At 44.6% G+C, this 25,000-nt stretch overlaps 1 protein-coding gene across 2 annotated transcripts in view; it reads left to right on the plus strand.

Moving 5' to 3' along the window:
* Nucleotides 1-25,000, plus strand: part of efl1 (elongation factor like GTPase 1) — an 86,091-nt gene that overhangs the window by 15,972 nt on the left and 45,119 nt on the right. For both annotated transcript variants that reach the window (XM_069711468.1, XM_069711469.1), the window contains exons 12-14: nt 8,732-8,874; nt 9,056-9,216; nt 12,849-12,984. In XM_069711468.1, coding sequence (XP_069567569.1) covers nt 8,732-8,874; nt 9,056-9,216; nt 12,849-12,984 — 440 coding nt within the window. The remainder of the gene's footprint in view (nt 1-8,731; nt 8,875-9,055; nt 9,217-12,848; nt 12,985-25,000) is intronic.

The following is a 25,000-nucleotide window of genomic DNA, read 5'->3' on the forward strand; positions in this document are numbered from 1 at the left end:
GAAGTGAAGGTCAGATGAAGGGCAGGTGAAGGTGAAGGTCAGGTGAGGCCTGCGACACACTGCCCGCCTCGCGTGTGCATTACATCATTTATAAAATAGAACCGACTCCTCTTTTTAACGCGATCTGTTTGGTTCTCAGCTCAAACATACAGGAAACATCCTGTGATCACGTGTGTGTAATCACAGTAAAAACAGCGTTGGGTCCACTTCTCTCATGATGCGTGTCGGTGTGTCTCGCTATGAACGAGGGTGAAGAAAAATCACATGACTGCTTTCTGGTTCCAACTCATCAATCAATGCCAGTCAATGAAATGTCCCCTGAAGTGGTGGAAACCAGGCGGTGTGTGTGTGTGTGTGTGTGTGTGTGTGTGTGTGTGTGTGTGTGTGTGTGTGTGTGTGTGTGTGTGTCTGTCTGTCTGTCTGTGTGTGTGTGTCTGTGTGTGTGTGTGTGTGTGTGTGTGTGTGTGTGTGTGTGTGTGTGTGTGTGTGTGTGTGTGTGTGTGTGTGTGTGTCTGTCTGTCTGTCTGTCTGTCTGTCTGTGTGTCTGTGTGTGTGTGTGTGTGTGTGTGTGTGTGTGTGTGTGTGTGTGTCTGTGTGTCTACACACCGTGCAGCCAGTAGATGGAGCTGCTGCCCTGCGTTTCCTTCCTGCCGCACGGCCGTTGACATCTTTAATATGTTGGCTTCGTTCTGGGTCCAAAAGGAGGGCGAAGAGTTTTGTCCACTTCTGAGGAGAAAGAGTTCATAAACAGAACCACTGATGAATGTCGAGGGTTTTCTATTTAATGTCATGTCACTGCTCTTACTGTGGAAAACATACAGTGGAACGTTCATTAATACATCTAAATAGTTCCCATGAAAACTGTTCAGAGTGACGTAATCATCGCAGGAAATATGTCATCAGAAAAAACAATAAAATGGAATTTTTCCTAAAAAACAAACATTATTAACAGGGTTTCCTTTAGTAAAGTTCAGTGTATATTAACGGGTTTTCCTCATGTTAACATTTGTGTGCGAGTCAGTTCGTCCTCCGACATCCTTGGCTGGAGCGGTTTGTCACTATTGGATGTTGGCAGAGCAGCAGATCTGCACTTTTCATCTGCCATTTGTTCTGCGGGTCGTTATCTCCGTCTCCCTCCAGCTCTCCTTCACTTCAGGAGGGTTTCTGGTTCTCTCCCAGAGCGGGCTGCAGCTGTTCACCCTCCCTGATGTCCTTCTTGGAGGTGATCTGAGGGTAAACCGCAACCCCCTCAGTGATAGATGGAGCTGGCCCGGCCCGTCTGTCTCCCTTCAGGATATGAGCGCACTCCAACATCACAGAGATCCCTTCTTCAATGTCTGGCCCATTAATCCGAGCCCGGTGTCACACGCCCGTCTTCAAGCCCTTTATGAAGACGGGAGGAAGGTCTTCTACGTCTTTCTCTGAGAAGAACAACAAAGCATGTTTCAGCAGAGGGACGGCTGCCATCTCTCATTGGAAGCAGATGCTTCCAGAGACTGGGTTTGATGTGGAGGAGTTCTTATGGTCCGGGTCCCAGTGTTGGTTTAATGGCCGAGCCTGTGGACCATGTGTGTGTGAGCCTTTGTTAAATTGTGCCAAAGCTGTAACCCATGATGGCTGTCCTCAACTAATGATTTGCATAAATTTGACACTAGGAAGTGGAAATGAAGGATAATTCCAGGTTATTGCAGCTTGTTGTTGTAGCTTAAATCGTTTGTATTTTGTAATTGCAGAGATCTGCTGACTGAAGAATTTGGTTGCTCAGGTGTCACAAACTCCAGCGTTCATCCAATAAGTTCAGAGGCTGCTCCTGTTGCACACGAACAGTGCGCAGCATCGCGAGAAGCTGGAAACTTCGGGAATAAGAACTACAAGTTTTGTGGCTTGATCGAAATCTGACCACGTGTTTTTGTGAGCAGTGGTCCAGATGTGTCGGCCATTTCTTTTTTACGCAGAGAAATTGTTGCGGAAATTGTTGTAATTTTCAATGACTGTAAGCAGCCTGTTGTCATGTTGGAGGAGCCTGTTGCCATGTAGGAGGAGCCTGTTGTCATGTAGGAGGAGCTTGTTACCATGTAGGAGGAGCCTGTTGACATGTAGGAGGAGCCTGTTTCCATGTTGGAGGAGCCTGTTGCCATGTAGGAGGAGCCTGTTGTCATGTAGGAGGAGCTTGTTACCATATAGGAGGAGCCTGTTGCCATGTAGGAGGAGCCTGTTGCCATGTAGGAGGAGCTTGTTACAATGTAGGAGGAGCCTGTTGCCATGTTGGAGGAGCCTGTTGCCATGTAGGGGGAGCCTGTTGACATGTTGGAGGAGCCTGTTGCCATGTAGGAGGAGCTTGTTACAATGTAGGAGGAGCCTGTTGACATGTAGGAGGAGCATGTTGCCATGTTGGAGGAGCCTGTTGCCATGTAGGAGGAGCCTGTTGTCATGTAGGAGGAGCTTGTTACCATATAGGAGGAGCCTGTTGCCATGTAGGAGGAGCCTGTTGCCATGTAGGAGGAGCTTGTTACAATGTAGGAGGAGCCTGTTGCCATTTTGGAGGAGCCTGTTGCCATGTAGGGGGAGCCTGTTGACATGTTGGAGGAGCCTGTTGCCATGTAGGAGGAGCTTGTTACAATGTAGGAGGAGCCTGTTGACATGTGGGAGGAGCCTGTTGACATGTAGGAGGAGCCTGTTGACATGTAGGAGGAGCCTGGTGTCATGTAGGAGGAGCCTGTTGCCATGTAGGAGGAGCCTGTTGCCATGTAGGAGGAGCCTGTTGTCATGTAGGAGAAGCCTGTTGCCATGTAGGAGGAGCCTGTTGCCATGTAGGAGGAGCCTGTTGCCATGTTGGAGGAGCCTTTTGCCATGTAGGAGGAGCCTGTTGCCATGTAGGGGGAGCCTGTTGCCATGTAGGAGGAGCCTGTTGTCATGTAGGAGAAGCCTATTGCCATGTAGGAGGAGCCTGTTGCCATGTTGTAGGAGCCTTTTGCCACGTGGGAGGAGCCTGTTGCCACGTAGGAGGAGCCTGTTACCATGTAGGAGGAGCCTGTTGCCATGTTGGAGAAGCCTGTTGCCATGTAGGAGGAGCCTTTTGCCATGTTGGAGGAGCCTGTTGCCACGTGGGAGGAGCCTGTTGCCACGTGGGAGGAGCCTGTTGCCACGTAGGAGGAGCCTGTTACCATGTAGGAGGAGCCTGCTGCCATGTAGGAGGAGCCTGGTGTCATGTAGGAGGAGCCTGTTGCCATGTAGGAGGAGCCTGTTGCCACGTAGGAGGAGCCTGTTACCATGTAGGAGGAGCCTGTTGCCACGTAGGAGGAGCCTGCTGCCATGTAGGAGGAGCCTGGTGTCATGTAGGAGGAGCCTGTTGCCATGTAGGAGGAGCCTGTTGCCACGTAGGAGGAGCCTGTTACCATGTAGGAGGAGCCTGTTGTCATGTAGGAGGAGCCTGATGTCATGTAGGAGGAGCCTGTTGTCATGTTGGAGGAGCCTGTTGTCATGTAGGAGGAGCCTGATGTCATGTTGGAGGAACCTGTTGCCATGGCGACACAGTTCAGGTGGTCCACTGAATGTTCCCCTCAGAAGGTCCCGGTGGAACTCAGTGTTGACAGTCTGACTCTGGGGGACGAATTCACGGCGACACAAAGGAAACCTAGCTGGTGTCTCCTGACCTGGTGATCCTTCTTTGGTCTGGGACAGTGAAGCTCCGCCCCCTCTTGAAACGTGATGTCATCAGAACACCTGGCCGGTAGACTTTCTGAAGACTTTCAATGGTCTCTGATGATGATTTACAAAGATTACAATTGTTTTTTTTTCAAATTTATTAAACACATCTCCACAAAACTTAAAACAAATTCGCATTACATCAACAAATGCAGTAATACCGTTTAAAACAAAACAATAACATCACAAACACAAATCACACTAACATGGTTTCATAGAGATTAATAATCATAACTCCAAAGTGTCCCAAGTCTTCAATATTTTCAACCTCAACCATTTATTTAAACTTGATTTCATAAGACATTTTTCCTCAATGTAATAATGTTAAAGATGTAAAATAAAGGAGTTCAAAGGCAGCTTTTTTGAAGGAGTTGAATATGTAAACTTTGCCAAGCAACACAACCATGTTCAATAATAGTTTTGGGGTTTTCTTGAAATCACACAGTAAGAAATATATACAATACAATTCATATAAAAGACCTGAATTAAATGGAATAAATCATCATCATACAATAGAAATGAATCTCTGAATGAGAGAGAGTACATGAGACTGTTTAGTTCGCTAACGTAAATTATTGGATTATTACTATTATTATTATTGACATTTACATGTGAGCAGAATTTCAATATTGTCAAGGTAAATTTCAACACGTGATATGGATGAATAGTCTAATCTACATACAACAAATCATGTATAACAAACTTATAAATGCAGTGTTGTAAAAAGAACAATATTTCCGCTCTAAAAAGTCATAGAGTGGAAGCATCCGGAGCCTGCGTGAACATCTGGGTCTGGCCACGCCCCTTTGAGGATTGTTTCCTGCTGGGTGACAGTTAGCCTGATTATGGTCTGTCCACCCTCCATAGAGAATCATTTGCAGTCGATCCATCCTACCGGGCGTCGACCTCTGGTCCGACACTCTGCCACCGCTGCAGCGACCGGCCGAGTTCACCCGAGTACTGCAACATCAGCAGATTTAATGACTGACAGTTGTGTTGGGTTATTTTCCAAAATCCCGACTCCACCTGTGTTTCTTCACCGGAGATACATTTTTTATGAATCAAAACAAACCTTGAACATCTGAACTCATTCAGAACTGAAGCAGCGTGAGTAAAACCCGAGTTTCTTTCTGTGCTGGGAACCAGACGGACTCATACAGCAGAGCGTCTCCTCCACGCTGGCGCTCTGTCTGCAGCTCCTTCATATCCAGGGAGTCTGACTGGCTCTCCTCCTCCTCCTCCTCCTCCTGTCACACTCCTGATCCTAATTGCAGACTCTACCGATGCACTTCTTCAGGCAGAGAGACGGAGATCGAGACGGAGATATAGATATGTGAAAGAGAGTAAAATATGAAAGGTCATCTCGGAATGTGAGCCAGGAAGGAAAAAGCCCGTCCAAAATCCAGACTGAGACTGATTAATTGATATTTAATTGAAAATAGACCAAAGACAACATATCAAATGTTGAAACAAAAATATTTTATTATTTTATGAAAAATGTGCTAATTTTTAATTGAAAATAAAATGAAAATATATACTAATCTTTCAATTTGATGGCAGCAGCACATCATAAATATATGATAATATATATATATATATATATTATAAAACTATCATACTATATAATTATATGCATAAGAAAAGTTGCATTTTCCATGAATTTTTGTCTGATCTCCATACGTAATGAAATCTGGAATGAAATGCATCCTGTGGTGTTTTTAAAATGATTACTCACCTTAAATGAAACTTGTTCAGCTGGACTTCATCCACCAACAGAACAATGAGCTCAATGCTTAAAACGTGTGTATGAACATTTGACGCACAAATCTGGGATTCATCCATATTTTCTTTCCTGGATTTGTTTCTACTCTGCGACCACGTTTAGAACCACCTCAGATTAAATCGGCATTCAAAAAAGTTGATTTACGAATGCATTAAATAGGCTAACCATTAAATTGACGTCTTTTAATCCTCATCAGTTATTGTCTTAATTCAAATATTCACAGAAAACTTTAAATACCATGTTATCTATGAATAAATTACCTCTGGCTTGGATTTCATCCCTCATTTCTGGGACGTATTTCTCTGATGTTGGATGTTAAAATATTAACATATTAAATGTCCGTCAGATCAGCAGCTGCTCGTCCTTCTTTCTCTTTTGGTCTGTGATGCGTTTCTTTGTGTCAACTCTAATATTTAACCTTTTTTTTTTAACCTGTGCCACAGTGCTTTAGCACTTCAGGTGACGCAGCAGCCATGGTTACCGAACCATGGTTACTCGTGAGGAAACACTTTTGGAAAGTGTTCTTTTTTTCTGGCTTCCACCTCAGACACGAGTTTCTTTTTAGTTTTCGCTGCCAACTTCCCTTTCTTCATGAAGCTCCAGACACACAGATGTCCTTATATGGATAAATGGGGGCGTGTCAGTATGCTAATAGCAAAACCTGGACACGCCCACTTAGCTTCGAATGATTCTCATTCACTAACGTACTCAAGGTGGTGAAACTGGCCGGTGTGAACGTGTCATGAATCCCTCGGGGGTTTGGTGTTCACATATTGGTGAACGAGGTCCGTTGACTTTCCTCCTCTCAGGAACATGAAGTCATTCACCTAAAACACTGAGCTTTGCTTGGTCCAGTCACACTCAGGTTAACGGCCAATGAAGATCCTCACAGACGCTCGTCAAGTGAAGCCATCACCATCGTGACCTTTGCTCTGATTCTCCGGCATTCAGCGGCGCTGCTGGAGATCTAGAGATGTTGACCTTCAGGTGTTGTCTTCGTACAACACTACGACTTATTTACGTGGCAGCGTCTCGTGTGGCGAGGTGAGACGCAGTCAGACTTCACAGGTACGGAGACATAAAAACCTGAGCTTCAGGAGGCTTGAAGTAAGTGCAGCTTTCTACAGTAATTAGTGGGTAAAGAGGAGAGCAGCAGCGCAGGAGGATGAACCTGCAGACACGTCGAACCCACATTCATCCTGCAGCGCTCTGTTTCACGTGGAAGAAGAGTCTTGTCCATCACGCTTCACAGCTCGTTTCTAACCGGCGCATTTAGTCTCCAACTTCCTGCATCTGTCGATGAGGCTTTAATGTCCGAGGGAACGTCATCGAAGACCTTCAATCACAGCAGCAGACGTCTTTAATGTCACTGTCGTTTCATTTTCCAGAACACTTTTTTCCTCCTTCGTCACCACGTTAGAAAGTCTGCTTGTGGTTGCGATCGGCCGACTCCAGTGTTTGGAAGTCATTACTTCATCAGCGGAAACCGAGTCCCGGCGTTCCCGTTGTTACCGAGGAGAAACCGTTGGGAAGCAGGAGGCCTCGAACGCACCGCGCTGCGTTTACGAGGCCGATAACCGTCACGTCACGGCGCTGCTCTCGGCCTGTTTGTGGCGAGAGGTGAGCGGCACCGGGCCGGCTCTGTTATTTGTTCTGAAGCTCGTGCCATCATCCGGTCGGGTTTTGCTCTTTTGTGGTTTCCTGTTTGAATCCTGAATTCAGGCCGCGGCCTCGTTTAGATCCAATATCTGCTCCAGAGGTGCAATCAGAGTGAGTGAGTCGGCTGCTGCTGCAGTCAGGAGCAAATTATGGGCTGTTTCCACTGGTTTGTCATCACGGAGCTGAACTCTGAGCTGGATGCCGTCACTCAGGACTGTTGTGAGCAGCTGTGTTGCTGCAGTCACTGGTCGTTTTGAAGGTAGGTAGGTATATACTTTATTAATGCCCGAGGGGATATTTTTTAAACACACACACACACACACGCGCACACACACACACGCACGCACACACACACACACACACACACACACACACACACACACACACACACACACACACACACGCACACACTCACACGCACACACACACACACACTCACACACACGCACACACACACACACACGCACACACACACACACACACACACACACACACACACACTCACACGCACGCACACACACACTCACACACTCTCACACACACACACACACTCACACGCACGCACACACACACACACACACACACGCACACACACACACACACACACACACACACACACACACACACACACACACACACGCACACACACACAGGTCATGCGGAACGACTCGTGCAGCCATGATTGTTCTGTTTCTCCATCTTTCCCCTGCGTTGAGTTTCTCTTCTGTTTCCATGTTTGAGGTTTCTGACATTAAAGGAACTTTTTAAAACGTTCAGTATCTTTTGTGAACAGATGTCAGTTTCCCGATTGATCGCTCCTCGACCTGGTGTGAAGAAGACGTCTGGTCGCCCTCCGTAGAGAATCCTCGTTTCATCCTAGTGGGCGTCGACCTCGGCTTCATTTGAACCAATCAGCTCGCCCTGAAACCGGCCGACACTCTGCCTCTGCTGCAGCTACCGACCGCGTCCACCAACGTTTTTTTCCCGACTACAGAATATTTATTAAAAATCTTTTTCTTTTTTGAATGCCAGCAACATTATGCAATTTAAAAAAAATTATAATTTCAGTCAGCGAGAGTTGAAAAGTGTTGACGCGGCGCTCGTCCAATCACAGTGAAGGAGGGGCGGAACTAAAGTGGTTCACCACAGACACCGGTCTCTGATTGGTCCGTCTTGCAGAGCGGCTGAACAAACGCTGATCCGAGCGGAGGATCATCGTCCCAACATGTTCAACCGTTCAATGAGAAGTACGTCGGTCTGAATAGTTTCGGTGATTTTTACATGCGTGAAACATGTCGCGGTGTTTGTTGACATCCAAAAAGACTGCTGACCTTTTTATTTTATCCTCCATGTTGTTGTTTATGTATCATGTTGTGTTTTCCTTGTTTTGTCTGATTCGTTGCTGTCAGGGAATTTGAGTGACGGAGACTTATAATAATAAAATGATTTTAAAAAGTAGGTCTTTGAGGAGCCTTTATCACAAGTGAGTTAAACTCAAGGCTGCACACGGCTGTTCTACAAATAATAACGATGATACTAATAATAAGAGAATATCTGGATGCTGCCTTGTGTTTCTGTGTTCAGGCCGTTGACCCAGGAGGAGATTTGTGAGCGCCGGGAGCTGGCGAGACAGAGACACGCCGACAGGATGGCAGCTGATCAGACGGCAGCTCAGAGCCAATCAGAGAGTCCGTCGCAGGACGGCCAACCTGCTGCACTCTGCACAGGTGAGCTGGTCCCCCTCCAAATCATTTCTATCTGTCTCTTTTCAACCCTTCTCTTTCTGTAAACACGGCCGTGCTCAGTGAAATATTAAATCAGCGGGACATTCGCTCCGTCAGTCAAATACAAGAAGATATAATTCAGTGTCAGATGTTTCACTGGGACTTGATGTGTTTCTCTGCTCAGCTAAGATGGAGAGTCTGACACTGAGAGAGTCGAGGCCGGAGGAGGAGGAGCCGACGGAGACCTTCGTGGCGTTCGCCCGGGTCTACAGCGGGAAGGTGAAGAAAGGCCAGAAGGTGTTCGTACTGGGACCGAAGTACGACCCGGCCCGGGGCCTGAGCACGGTAAACTCAGCATCTCCTGACCTCCGGGACATCAAAGTACTCTGAGGCCGTTATAATGATGAAGACAACACCGTTTTAAAACTTTAAAATTCATGTTTATTGCGCAAAGAGCGAGTACGAGAAGTTAGGCTTCACTCCTTTTATCCTTTATGGAAAAAAAGATGGTAAGAAACACAACTAAATGTTCACAGACTCCATCTTTGATGTGCAAATCTGGACTGGAGATGGTCAAATAAAATAAATACACCATCATCATGTTAGTTTGAGCTGAACAAGGTCTTGGGGGGTGGAGCCTATCCCAGGAGGAAACGCACACAGCCGAGGTTCGAACCCACAACCTCAGCTGGGAGGCGGCAGTGCAGACCACCGCACCACCCCATCAATACACCACCGCACCACCCCATCAATACACCATCAACACACCATCAATACACCACCGCACCACCCCATCAATACACCATCAACACACCATCAATACACCACCGCACCACCCCATCAATACACCACCGCACCACCCCATCAACACACCATCAACACACCATCAATACACCACCGCACCACCCCATCAATACACCATCAACACACCATCAACACACCACTGCACCACCCCATCAATACACCATCAACACACCACTGCACCACCCCATCAATGCACCATCAATACACCATCAACACACCACTGCACCACCCCATCAATACACCATCAACACACCATCAATACACCACCGCACCACCCCATCAATACACCATCAACACACCATCAATACACCATCGCACCACCCCATCAATACACCATCAATACACCACCGTACCACCCCATCAATACACCATCAATACACCATCAATACACCACCACACCACCCCATCAATACACCACCCCATCAATACACCACCCCATCAATATACCATCAATACACCACCACCCCATCAATACACCATCAATACACCACCGCACCACCCCATCAATACACCATCAATACACCACCCCATCAATACACCACCGCACCACCCCATCAATACACCATCAATACACCACCGCACCACCCCATCAATACACCACCACCACCAATACACCACCACCCCATCAATACACCACCACCACCGCACCACCATCAATACACCACTGCACCACCCCATCAATACACCACCACCACCATCAATACACCCCCGCACCACCATCAATACACCACCGGACCACCATCAATACACCACCACCACCATCAATACACCACCGCACCTCCATCAATACACCACCACCACCATTAATACACCACCACCAAAACACCACCCTGAAACAACACGCTGCCGGTTCACATGTCCCTGTATGTATCAGATGCTGCAAACTCCGCCCCTTTTATGTGAGCGCTGCAGAACGAGAGCTGTGAAGCTGATGAGATGCAGACTTAAACCCACCGGAGAATAAAACCTGCAGGTTCAACTATTTATTTATCTCCTGGTATCACAAAGAAGTTTCTAGTTGTGAGCGTTAGTAGAAATTGAAATTGAAAATGAATTATCAATCAAAAGACTATTTTCATTCTAAATTTATCACAAATCGTTGTATTAAAAGGCCAAAATGTAAAAATGCCAATCAGTTACTGGGTCCAGTTTTTTATTTGTCACTAATAGTGAACGATTTAGCCGACATGTTGTGATGAGTCTGTTTCACTACCTTTAGACATCGAATGGATGATTTGTTGAGAAAATATCCAACAGATTATTTGATGATGAATTTTTATTTCCTCTTTTTATGAATCATATATGTTGTAGTGATGACATCACATTTTCATATGATTGAACAACTACTTAAGGATACGATGAATCAACTTGTTCATTTCTGACATTGTTGTCTCTTGGAATTAAAAAAATATTATATATTATATTTTTATTTTAGAAAAAATTATGACAGTAAATTTGAATAAATTACAGTTCAGATCCTGAGCTCAGGATCTTTTTTGTGTATTTATGTTTTTATAATAATAATAATAATAAACTTTATTTGTAGAGCACCTTTCATATAAGAAATGCAGCTCAAAGTGCTTCACAGCAAGAGAATTACATGCAGTGTTTCACATAAAAACTTGAAGAGCTTAAAGTCAATCCTGCATTAATTAATTTATTTTCATACTAAAACAGTAATAGCGCTGAGTGGATGAATGAATATGATTCTGTGATGTGTTCCTCTGGTGGGCTCAGACGGTAGAGGGAGTCGCCCACTGGTTGGCTGTTCAATCCCCGGGTCGTCATGCCGACGTGTCCTCAGGCAGGAAACTGACGGTGTGACGTCGTGCTTTGAGACTGGGATTTTAAGTGCAGGTCATTTAAAAGAGAAAGTAACGAGATGAGTTTTCTTTTGAAAGCTTTCCAGATCTTCAGAGCACCAGGTCACACAAAATAAATACACAACCAAGAGATTAACAATTGTATTTATTTAAAGCACTGAGGGCCTGATTTACTAAGATCTCTAATAAAGGTACTAAATTGCATGTTTATTCAAAAAGTTTTCACTTTTATTTTGTACCTGTTTTCCAGGTGATTTTAAGAGTAATATCATAATATCAAAGAAGATAGAACATGATATTTCTTTGGTTTCCTCCTTCACAATAAGAGCAGCTGATGTTCATCTGATTAATACCTTCAGTCATATTAAAATACACACCGATCACTTCTCCTGTTTAGTAAATATTTGAAAGATCGTCACTGCACGTCGTTAGTACATCAGCTGGACTTTTTTTTGCAGCTGGTGTGAAGTTTGCACGTGTTTGTACACACACACACACACACACACACACACACACACACACACACACCTTCAGTAAATCAGGCACTAAGATGTGTATTGAACTGGGTTACTGCCTGTCAACGAAGTGTGTGAGGTTTCAGTGCTTTGTTTCAGACCTGAACACATCGTGCTGCTCCTGGAAATACCAAATACAAATACATTTCATAAAATAAGAGCAGCTGTTCATTAAATGATGCAGGAAAAATACTAAAACCCACTAAATAGAATCAAATGGAACAAATCAAATCAATCTGATGTCCGTCACAAATAAAAGTCTGTAAATAGAAACGACAGTAAACAGAGTCTTCTCAGACCTCCAGAGCTTGAAGTAATCTTTAGTATTAAAGTCTACTAAATGGTAGAATGAGCTCCAACAACATCAGGACAGCAGAAACTCTGAACATCTTCCACCACAAACTAAAAACACACCTCTTCCTCCTTTAACCTTGAACAGTAGAACTTTAGTATCTTATCATGGAACTTACTGATAGAACTTTGTAGTTTGGCTTTCTGGAAGAAATTGTATTTTCTTGATTCCTGTTGTTCTGGTTTTGTACCCTCATGGTTGAAATGAACTTATTGTAAGTCTTTGGATAAAAGAGTCAGCTAAATGAAATGTAATGTAATGTAAAGTGAATCCAGTGAAAACGTCTTCATCCACAGTTGCATCCTTATTTTGACCTTCTTGATTGTAACGGTGCCAGTTTGAATTATTTAAATCTCCTGTTTCCATGTGACTTTTGTTTTGTTTTTTCCATCCCAGCCGGATGGAGAACACAAGTTGTCCCTTTTTTACTGCTGAAACATACGAGATGTTCCTGCTGCTGACTCGTGGTCTCGTCTCTTCCAGCTGCCGGAGGGATGCCGTGCTGCAGACGTGGTGCCGGAGGTCCCTCACCTGTCCTGCTGCTCCACGGAGAACCTCTACCTGCTGATGGGCCGAGAGCTGGAGGAGCTGGAGGACGTCCCTGCAGGCAACATCCTCGGTAAATACCTCTCTTCTGTGTGATTAGTGTCTGTAGCTGCCGCTCGGTGCTGTAGTAGTGGACAGAGTTCAGGTTCCTGTTCGGACCACAGTTCCTCCTTTTCTGTGTGTTCACATCGGGGGAACGTGGAACCTTTGAAGTTCCTATAACTCTGTTTTGTGGGATTTTGTTTTAGCTCCTCCCTCTGCCTGGGTACTCTCCCCCGTTACCATGGGAACTGTGGTGACCCACACAGGAGCACAGACAACCTCATGGTTTAAAACAGAGTAAACAGTAAACTTTATGAAGTCTGTTCACATCGGAGGAAACACAGCATGACTTCGATTCAACGAAGAGAAAGTGTCTCCGTTGACGTGCTGCTGCAGCGCGGTCATGATGTTTGAAGCAGGTTGTTACGGATGTTTCATGTGAAGTGTGATCGTTCCTGCAAATGTTTCACAATAAAAGCCTTTTCATGAGAGGTTTCTTTCTTATAAAACGTTATAGGGCTTTTAATTTGAAACAATACACTTTGGCTGAAGGCAGGGTTCACCTGGACAGATCACCAGTCCATCACAGGGACACATAGAGACAGACGGAAACAAAGACCGTTCACACTCTCATTCACACCTCAGGGACATTTGTAGAACCACCAGTTAACCTGAGGTTCATGTTTCTGGATGGTGGGAGGAAGCTGGAGAACCGAGAGAACCCACGCAGGCACACGGAGAACCTGCAGACTCACACAAAAAAGGCCTAGGCCCGGATTCGAACCCAGAACCTTTTTGCTGTGAGGTGACAACGCTAACCACTGCACCACTGTGCCGCGCTCTTTATTGCAAACAGCAGGACATTTTTATTTTGTGTGAAATTGACTTTCTAACGAACAGGCTTCATATAAAGAACATATTCATTTAACAGAAAGTCTGGATGGACACGTGACCTGATGATGGGCAGCGATGTTAGAAGCCAGTGCAATTTTTTTGTCAGCTGCAGTTGCTTCTATGTGTTTTGCTTCTCATATCTTAGTTTGTTCTGCTGCCAGTACACTTGTCTGTGCATGTGATTGGTCAGATGCTGCCAGCCCCGCCCCTTCTATGTGAACTCACTTGTACCTTATGGAGTTGACCACTTTAGGAGTTTATGAAGAGATTTCACTTCATTTCTGTGCATCCAGTCCGAGTTGTATTGCTATTATTTAAAAGCACTTATTTTCATGAAACCGCATCACTTTTATTACTTATATTTATTACGACTTTCTTAATTAGTAAAGTTTTCTTCTTCCTCACTGTAAATTTACAGTTACAGTTCAGTGTGTGTTGAGTAGAAACTTTTTGTTGTCTTTGTTTATTCCTGGCGGTGTCCTGTATGATGTCATCTTCAGCACTGACTGTGTGTGTCTCTGTGTATCCTTTTAGATAGACAGAAAATCAATCAGCTATTTTGGAAATTGATGTTTCTTTTATTTCATTTTTAAGCTACATTTTCATGCAATTCGTGGTTTCAGCCCTAATGTGAAGATCTGCTCTCTTTTCTTGGTCCTTCGGGCTCAGACTGATAAAACAAGATTTGAAGAAGTTGGGAAAGTTATAGTTGACGCATTTCACTTTTTTTCCGATATTTAATGTACAAAGCAGTTACAGCAGAGAATGAATGATTGATTATGAAAGATGATAGAGTGTTTGAGTCTGTGTTATTTTGCTCCTGTCTCTCTGTGTTGGTGTGGTGATGACGTCCAGTACAGATGTTGGTCCAGTACAGATGTTCGTCAGTGCCTGAGCGGCTGCATGTGATTTGTGCTGCAGTCTGCAGCGTGTGGACACCCGCGTGCTCGTATAATGTGGTGATTGTTACGTGGTGAACTATTGATTCGGCCTCACGCTAATGTTCCCGGGCACTTTGAGCAGAGTGCTGAACGGAGGTCTCGTGTTGAACTGCTCCTGTGAGACTGCCATGAATTATGAAGGAGACGTGCATTAGGATATTGATGCACCGTCATCAGCTGGTATCGACGTGGGACCGAGTGCACCGCGGGAACACGGCATCGATACGACAATCTGGCCATGAGGGAGCGTCACGGTTTAGTTTGAACAGTCCTCTTCATAGAAACTTCATAATTGTCTGCATCTAATATTCTCCAACTTGCATCTAATAATCCTGTTTTTGTTTGTGGTTGGAAATAAAAACTGTCAGTGAATCAGGTGGAAAAATTCAGACCCCTTCAGTAAAATGTTTGTTTTGCATTGTAATGAGGAGAAAAAAGGTTTTATCCACCTCTAACTGAACGGCTCTATTTTAAATTGAGATGCCATCCAACAGTATTGTTACACTTTCAGATCCTGGTTGGTTAAATGTTGAATGTTTGGATTAAGTTTACATTTTCTTAATCTGGCTGCTGCCTAGATTGCACGTCGTCTGTTAGCTTTCGTATCATATATCAGTTTGTTTCACCATTTTTTAACATCAGCCTGTTCACACCTCGAAACACTGGAATACAAACTACAGTCTTTTACAAGTAATATGTTGACATCATATTGGGAGCAGGAGTTTGAGCATCATATCCAACTTCCTGTGTATGAAATAAGACTTGAAGGACAGTTTTGTAGCCGTATATAAGATATAATAGTCTGGATGTAAAAGAGTTCGTAGCTTCAGGTCTGTAAAATGGTTCCGATCCAGAAGTGTCTTCAGCTGCAATACCAGTGAGTGCCACTAGAGGTCGGCTCCAAAAAGCCTCCGGCTCCATAGACTCCCATTCAACTTCTCTCATCAAATCCAAAGTGAATCAAATGTGTCCATCAGTTATCTCGGTGTTGTTAGCTAAAGTCACTCCTTCTTATTAGTTTTCTGGAGGTCCATCTGAAAATAATCCCTCATTCATTAGAAAAGAAGATTCAAGAAGACCTGGTTTTGGGGGCGTGTCTGTTTGATTGACAGGCCTGCGGTGCAGTCAGGTTACAGCTATCGGTGGGCGGGACGTAGTATCGTCAGGTTTCCGATCAGATCGGTCAGATCCACCGCTGGCTCCTCCCCCAGCTCGTCCAAATATGGTCACTTCCTGCTCCAAACCGCTCCGAACTAGCAAAGATGGTGACGGACAGAATCTGAACTGGAGGATTCATAATGTTCACAAACCAACGATGACATCACTGATGGTTGATGACCTCACTGATGGTTGATGACATCACTGATGGATGATGACATCACTGATGGTTGATGGTTGATTCAGACAGACTTTGTCTTTGTAGCAAGAATACAAAGGAATCAGATGGTTTCTTTCCTCCGGTGACCTCATGAGGTTACCATGGAGACAGAGGTTTCTGATCATGTGATCCTCTTGGACCGATCGAAGTCAGCTTGATGAACACCGTCTCTGCTGTAAACTGCTTGACAGTTTCTTGGATCATATTCTTCACGTTTACAATCTATAATCTTTTCATCTGGATCGTCCGTCCTATAAATCTGCTGTCTTTCTGCACATCTGCTGCACATCTGTCTGTTCTGCAGCGGTTCTTCTTCAGTATCTGGATGAGGTTTCTTCCATCCAGTCTGTTGTGAAGCTGCACATTTGAGATTTTCTTCACTGTCTAATTAAAACAGGCTCAATTTTAAGACTAGCTGAAGCTCAATGGGCTCCATTTTGTGTCAATCTAAGTGCAGAACTGCATTTGGGCAGCAAATGTAGGCGTGGCCAAATGTTTGGGGGAATCTGGTGAACACAAACACATCTGTAGCGCTGTGGTGAAGTAGGAGGAGTCAATATTTTGAAGGTGTGTCACAGCCAACTTCAGCCATGGCCAATCAGATCATCGCCTTGAAAACCTCTGTGCTGCAGCGTGGTCAGTTTGTAATAAAGACCGACTCCATCGTCCAAACTCTAACCAGCAGGAATCTGACAGACTTCTCTGGAGGTTCAGGCTCTGATCTCTGAAGTTATGATGCAACAGTCAGCCTCCACCTCGATGATGTTAAATGAGCTTGTAAAGAGGGAACTGACATCATAAATAACTCTTCACTGGTATTATGAGACCTGCTGCCTAGTGGAGGAAGAGGTTCGATGATAGAAGACTAAAACCTGCATCCTATAAACACTGATATTGATTACATGTCAAAGTATGATGACGTCAAAGTATTGAGTTATCGATTAATTGTTGATTATTTTCGAGTGATTATTTGAGAATGATTGAAGGTCATGCTTTGTGAGCGCCTCGCTGACCTCATCACTGTCGCCCCCAAGTAATGACGTTAAAGCATCACCGTCCACTGTGATATTACGATTGCACAACAAGTCGCCAACTAAATAAAACATGTACAAATTTAAAAATATAAAACTTTTTGTTTGTGTGATCTCCGTTTCTATGGCAACACATGGGGTACACTAACAACTGAAAACAATCAGTAACGTCAGTAGACTCTTATGTAACGTATGTAATGTTCACTACTCTAGGAAGTAGTCCGATCCTTAGCAACCACCTAGCAACAGAGAGGACTTCTAGTCTCCAACTGAATAAATACAGAACGTAGAAACACTAAACTGATCAGCTAGTTCAGTCTGGATGGAACAAAGATATCTGATGAACAAAGATATCTGATGAACTAAGATATCTGATGAACAAAGATATCTGATGAACAAAGATATGTGATGAACAAAGATATCTGACAAACAAAGATATCTGATGAACAAAGATATCTGATGAACAGAGATATCTGATGAACAAAGATATCTGATGAACAAAGATATCTGATGAACAGAGATATCTGATGAACAAAGATATCTGAGGAACAAAGATACAAGATGAACAAAGATATCTGATGAACAAAGATATCTGATGAACAGAGATATCTGATGAACAAAGATATCTGATGAACAAAGATATCTGATGAACAAAGATATCTGATGAACAAAGATATCCATGAACTCATGTATATATTATATATATATTTAGCTCCGTGTCATGTGTTCAAACCAAACCGGTCCAGCTAGCCTCCACTAGGATTGTAAGTGCGTGACTATCCGTGGTGTTACGGTACGGGTGCTCAGAGCGACCAAAAAGGACCAAAAGAGACCCGGCTTCACCAAATGGGTCATTTAATAGAACTATAACAAGTAGAAACTACATTATATTACATAGTATATGAAACTCTATTCTAATTCTATTTTCCCACTGAGGAGGTGGACTGATATTTCTAGTGATGAGCACGGTGTGATGTCATGATGATTTGTTCCAGATGTTCAGTTGACCAATCAGATCTTGGGGCGGAGCTACTGGTTGTATAATAACTTTTTCAGCCTCCTGCGCTGCACCAAAATGCAAAAAACAGCTTTCAGGATTCAACCTCAGAGATGTTTGATGTTGGAAACTATCATTCAATAAATGTAACATGAACTTCACTGACTGGTACATTATAAAAAAAAAAACACCTTTTTAACTGTGATGTTACTAGCGATGATTTAAGACACAGTGAGCTTGTGTTTCTGGAGATCTCAGCACGATCCACCGAGAAGTCTGATGATTCAGCACAATTCACGCGTGCCTGTGTGTGTGTGTGTGTGTGTGTGTGTGTGTGTGTGTGTGTGTGTGTGTGTGTGTGTGTGTGTGTGTGTGTGTGTGTGTGTGTGTGTGTGTGTGTGTGTGTGTGTGTGTGTGTGTGTGTTTGGGCCATGCGGGAGACATCACTCCTGTCCTGTTGGTGGAGGAAGCTGCCAGCAGAGCAGCAGTGTGTAAACTCCACCAAGCTCGGCCTTGATTAGACCCCCGTTATTATGTGACGGCTGGAGAACGTAATTGTAGAGAGGGAGAACCACACACATGCAACTTTCTCACACAAATATACACCCGGAGCAGCGTTTGATGTGGAAAAACATCATCTAGTTAACCACACGATGGCATGGCTGGATGACAAAGCACTGTGTGTGTGTGTGTGTGTGTGTGTGTGTGTGTGTGTGTGTGTGTGTGTGTGTGTGTGTGTGTGTGTGTGTGTGTGTGTGTGTGTGTGTGTGTGTGTGTCAGTGTGTCATGAGAGTGAGACCTCCTCCACCATGACTGTTAAATGAATAACAGAAACACACAGAGAGACAAAGGGAAGGCAGCTGTTGTGCCGTGTGCTCTACATTGTACTGGCTCCCCTCCTCCATTTCCTGCCAGCTGTTGGAAACAGCAGCCTCAGGAAATGAAGGCCTCCCATCACGCTGCAGCTCTCCTCGGTCATCGGTCCTACCTGCAGCCTCAGTCGGTAGTTAGCTGGAGACGGTTTCAGTGGACGTCAGCAGTAAATATCAGACAGGATGAAGAGAAGAGATGTTTGATACATATTCACAGACAAAACTCTCGTCTGTAGCTTCAAAATATTTTACAAAACGCAGCTACATGCTTTCACCCCACAAAGAATCAGTGTACACCAGAGCCAACTAACACTACGACCAGATGGCAGTGCTGATATGTTTTTAAAGGATTGATGGATGATGTGAAATGAGCCACTGATAAAGACAAACCCACCGAGAATGGAACCAGACTGGATATAAAAGAGTTCGTAGCTTCAGGTCTGTAAAATGGTTCTGATCCAGAAGTGTCTTCAGCTGCAATACCAGCGAGTGCCACTAGAGGTCGGCTCCAAAAAGCCTCCGGCTCCATAGACTCCCATTCAACTTCTCTCATCAAATCCAAAGTGAATAAAATGTGTCCATCAGTTATCTCGGTGTTGTTAGCTAAAGTCACTCCTTCTTATTAGTTTTCTGGAGGTCCATCTGAAAATAATCCCTCATTCATTAGAAAAGAAGATTCAAGAAGACCTGTTTTTGGGGGCGTGTCTGTTTGATTGACAGGCCTGCGGTGCAGTCAGGTTACAGCTATCGGTGGGCGGGACGTAGTATCGTCAGGTTTCCAATCAGATCGGTCAGATCCACCTCTGGCTCCTCCCCCAGCTCCTCCAAATATGGTCACTTCCTGCTCCAAACCGCTCCGAACTAGTAAAGATGATGACGGACAGAATCTGAACTGGAGGATTCATAACGTTCACAAACCAACGATGACATCACTGATGGTTGATTGTTGATGACATCACTGATGGATGATGGTTGGTCGAAACACATAAATGCAGTGTGAATGATGACATGTTTCAGTCAAACATGTTAGTGTGATGTCATATAGTGTATTTGTAGCATTCACTTATGTTAAGGTGGATTACAGAGCAGTAAGAACCACCTTTCAAATTTAAGACCATATGTTTTATGATGTCGAGAATGTAATTTTTTTTTTTAAAGATTTGTCCCACATTTTTATCTAAAACAAGAATGAGCTGTGAGATCTGGGAACAGTTGTGTGTCTGGTTTGGTGTCACCAGCAGAGTGGATCACGACTCACGCTGCCATTTAAAGTCTCTGAGTGCCTCAACAAAAGTCCTTTGTTGAATTCTCCTCAGTGTTTTCGATTAGCAGCGTGCACACAGCCAGCGCTGGGGTTTATCTGGGATTGCAGCTGAGGGAGTGTAGTCGGGCAGCTCTGCGGGGTTCGACGGCGGGCTCAGCGAGGCCAACAGTTTGTCACAGGGGTTAAAGACACGGGCAGCATCGAGCTCTAATCATCAGCGTAATGCGAAGCAGCTGTCTGAGGAGACGCAGCCGCGGCCGGCTCGTCCAAGTCGGTCCTCGGGGAGGAAAAAAAAAAAGCGGTCTGAGCGAAATGAATGATGCTGATTCAACACTGGGCCATTTTATGAAAACATTTGTTTTGCATTAGGCTTCTCTCTCTGCATGCCAGCGCTGACTGGCGACCCAGATCTTTAACAGACTGAGTGATTTCACTGATGTCAGCCGCAGCAGGATGATGGCAGAGGCCACCTGGGTTCACCTCAGTGCTGCTGCAACCGCATGGTGAATAATGGGACCGTCTCCTGGAGACAGGAGGACGTCTCTGGACGGCACACCGATCCTCGAGATCTGCACCAGGAGCTGCATATTTATATCTTCTGCAGCTTTTTCAACATAAAACTTGTTTAGTTTTGGAGAATTTTTAGCCGTGTTGCGTAACACTCAACGATTGGTTTGGACATCTTGGACTTGTTATGCTGTCTCAGTCACGCTCAGATGATTGATATCAACTTCATCTCTGGTTTACTTTTTTAACTTATTCTGGAAAGCAATGGACTTTTTTTCTAAACAAACCAACAGTTGGACTCAAAGATCATTATCAGTTTTATGTTTGTTGTTTTAGAGATTCTACAGACAGTCTGTGAAGCAACAAATCCACAAACTGTGTTGTTTCTGCATGGAGCACACGCAGAGACAGCAAACCAGCCGCTGATTATTGAACTTGGAAACTGAAGTTAACAAAACAGTCTCAAGTCACTGGACAGTTTCTGTTTCAGAGGTTCTAACTCAGTTCTTGTAGAACCTCAAATGTTCAGCTTTCTATAATTTGAAGGATGTCAAAGTTCATCAAAATAAGTGATGAAGCTGTAAGAGAAAAGAATTCCCTTTATTTAAATGTTTGAAGGTCTGGAGATCTGCTTGCCGTTGAATCACATGTTTGCGTTGACAACCATTAGCGTCGTGAACGTATTTCTTCGTATACTTTCCTCTGTACTACACGTTACTGGAGGACTCCACCAGAGGGTGCACCAGTGGAGCAATGATGCCATAACCATGGCGACCACCGGGGGGCACTACTTTGCTGATTTTAGGGTATGGAGGCCATGATACCCGTCGTTGCCTCCGCCCACACTCAAGTCTTCATACGGCTCCAACACCGCCCCTGCAGGTCATTTATATATTACATCTCGTGCACAAGCAGCGCTCCAAACAGACGCAGCTTACGCAAAGCGGCCGTCATGAGAAAGCAGTTTAAAGTTAGTTCGTTTCTGTAGAACAGCAAATGTTCATCTTTCTACCATTCGAAGGATTCGCTTCATCAGCACATTGATGAACTAAATGAGTTTTGAGAAACGAGAAAGAAAAAGGTTATTTCTAAATGAAGTGGATTTTGGTGAAAAATGAACCTTTACTCTGCAGAATTTTTTTTATTTGCTGACTGAGTTTTGTTTTTTCTTGGTAGACTTGGTGAAAACATGAATATCAAAGTTTCACTTCAGATTTGTTCCTCTTCAGTTCCTAAGAATTTGAGTTGAAGTTTGGAGACATGAGACCAGAATGAGTTGAGTCTTGTTTTGTTGGAGCATCGTGTTCTGATGCTGCTGATGACTGTACAGATCTGTGTGTGTGTGTGTGTGTGTGTGTGTGTGTGTGTGTGTGTGTGTGTGTGTGTGTGTGTGTGTGTGTGTGTGTGTGTGTGTGGTGTGTGTGTGTGTGTGTGTGTGTGTGTGTGTGTGTGTGTGTGTGTCCTGACTCATCCGTCTCCTCCTCCGTTGTCCTTGACACAGTTTCCAGTCCCAGCCTGGTTCTGCTGATCTCTCCGTCACAGAGCTTCATCCAACTCATCAGTCCTCCGCTCTCGCCTCCTCCCTCCTCCTCCCTCTTCCTCCTCCTTCCTCCTCCTCTCTCCTCCTCTCTCCTCTTCCTCTGTTGAGGTCTCCCCTCCACCTTCGCTCTCTTCCCTCGTCCTTCTCTCCTCCTTTCTCCCTCCTCCTTCCTCCCTCCTCCTCCTTCCTCCTCCTCTCTCCTCCTCCTCTGTCGAGGTCTCCCCTCCACCTTCGTTCTCTTCCCTCCTCCTTCCTCCTTCCTCCTCCTCTCTCCTCCTCCTCTGTCGAGGTCTCCCCTCCACCTTCACCCTCATCCCGGCTGATCTAGATATTTTAGTCCTGAATTAAAGCTGCAGTGTTTGAGGCGGTTTGTGTGCTTTGGCTGAGATGAAGCTGAGCAGACAGATATTGATGGAGGAAAGAAGAAGAAGAAGAAGAAGAAGAAGAAGAAGAAGAAGGAGGATTCCTCTTTATTTAACACCTTTTCAGTCACTTTATTTTCCTCACTTCAGTTGACGATTAGCAACAGGTTCTGATCTGCTTCCTGCAGAACCACGTGTGCCATGAAAAGCTGTAAGAACAGTTGAACCAGATGTTGTTGTTGACCTGTATTCACAGGAAGCGGTTGTGATGGTTCCTCATTCATTTAGACAACAGAAGCTTTTCTGTGAGTTATGGTCTTCTGAGCCTCCTGAAGCTTTTTAAAAAAAAAACACCAAAGCTTCTTCCTGCCCAATAATATGTTGTGTTTCATTGTGTTGGACAAGTTCAGGATCCTAAAATGTGTGCAGTCCATCAGCGCCGGTACTGTTCACCTGCTTAACGCTCCAGTCACTGTTTTATACTTCTCACTGTCTTCGTCAGTGTTAATGATCTAAAAACATCAACGCAGGTTGTTCGGTAGCGTTTTCACATTTCAGACAAATACTTTCAGACAGCTTTCACCATCACAGCTGAATCTGATGCAGCATCACGTCTCTATAAAGTTGTTCCAGGATGATGTTCACCACTGAGCTGCATCAACTCTTCTTTTAACAACACTCTGGAAACGTTGGGGAACTGAGGAGACCAGTTTCTGGAGTTTTGAAAGTGAAATGTGGTCCCATTCTGGCCTCGATTTTCCTCCTAGGTGTGTTTGTGGGTGTATCTGACAGCTTGCTGCAGGTCAAGCTGTGTATCATTCAGGTTTTGTTGAGTTTTTTGTTGCGGTAGTTAACGTGGTCTCTGGTGAGCTGCCTGGTTGCTACGATCTGATTGGCCGCCTGCTATCGCCATTGCAGATAGTGGTGTTGACAATAACAACTTAGATTTACCTTCACTGTTAGTTCATGCAGTGAATAGCAGGACAGCGGTGACAGTAATGAGCTCATTAAGACAGATTTCAACACATTTGTGAACCAAATTTGAGGGAAAAATAATAATCATGTGCAGAACAGAAGTCTGAGATCTGAAGTCGTACTTGAACAAAAACAAAGTTTTGCATTTCTAATTATTAGATAACTTCTTTGTAGCACTGCAGTTGAGATGTTCATGTTGTTCATGAAGTTTATGCGCTTCACTCCCGTCCTGCAGCGCTCGTGGTCATAACTTTGGTTCTGGGACTGTGTGTAGTGTGTGTAGTTGTGTAAATGTAGTTGTAGGTCTGAGTGTACTCGTCCCGTGTGTGTTTCCTGTTAAACTGCAGCAGCCGGCTGAAGGTGGGTCAGCGCCAAGATCTGTAAAGTTAGAAAGTCACTGGCCTAAATAGAGAGAGAGAGGTGTGTGTGTGTGTGTGTGTGTGTGTGTGTGTGTGTGTGTGTGTGTGTGTGTGTGTGTGTGTGTGTGTGTGTGTGTGTCTGTCTGTCTGTGTGTGTGTGGGTGTCTGTCTGTCTGTGTGTGTGTGTGTGTGTGTGTGTGTGTGTGTGTGTGTCTGTCTGTCTGTGTGTGTGTGTGTGTGTGTGTGTGTGTGTGTGTGTGTGTGTGTGTGTGTGTGTGTGCGTGTGTGTGTGTGTGTGTTGTACAGCAGGGCAGCTCTGTTCCACAGTCTCACCTGCGTGCAGCATCACGCCCGTCTCCGAGCGACCGTCCATCATCTTCATCTTCATCCCTCCTTCCGCTCGGTCTCCTCTGTTGTTCGCTGCGATGGCTGCCTGCCTGCCCTCCTTCTCTGTCGGAGCCATGCGGTACCGGCCCACTGGCAGAACCAGTATCAGCCAATAGATGGCGTGAGTGAGGAATAAAAGTAGAAGGTGTCTTGGTCCAGACAAAGAGAGCAGAGAAACAAAGGCTGGAGGACACAGAAGGAGTCTGAGGGAGCAGAGAGCTTCAACTCTCAGCTCATCATCCAGCGAACAGCTGATCTCAACCTTTAACAGAATAAACAGGATTGACGAGCAGCTGAGGAGGGAAAGACAGGAAACGTTTCCAGACAACTGACTTTGAAATTTAAAATGATCAGATTGTTATTTGAGTGTTATTAAGATGGTGAAGTTTGACTCTTCTCAGACAGTTCTGGCTTCATCTGTTAGATTTATTTTACAAAATTTAAAACATACATGAAAGGCTGCTCACAAATGACAGACTTCATTTACAAAAAAATAATTATCGAGGATAAAAATACACAACAAAGCTTCGAGGCTTATTT

The sequence above is a fragment of the Brachyistius frenatus genome, unplaced genomic scaffold, assembly GCF_029030835.1.
Source record: "Brachyistius frenatus isolate BFR_SWC_R1_liver_20210118 unplaced genomic scaffold, ASM2903083v1 Contig_100, whole genome shotgun sequence".
Taxonomy (NCBI): Eukaryota; Metazoa; Chordata; class Actinopteri; family Embiotocidae; genus Brachyistius; species Brachyistius frenatus.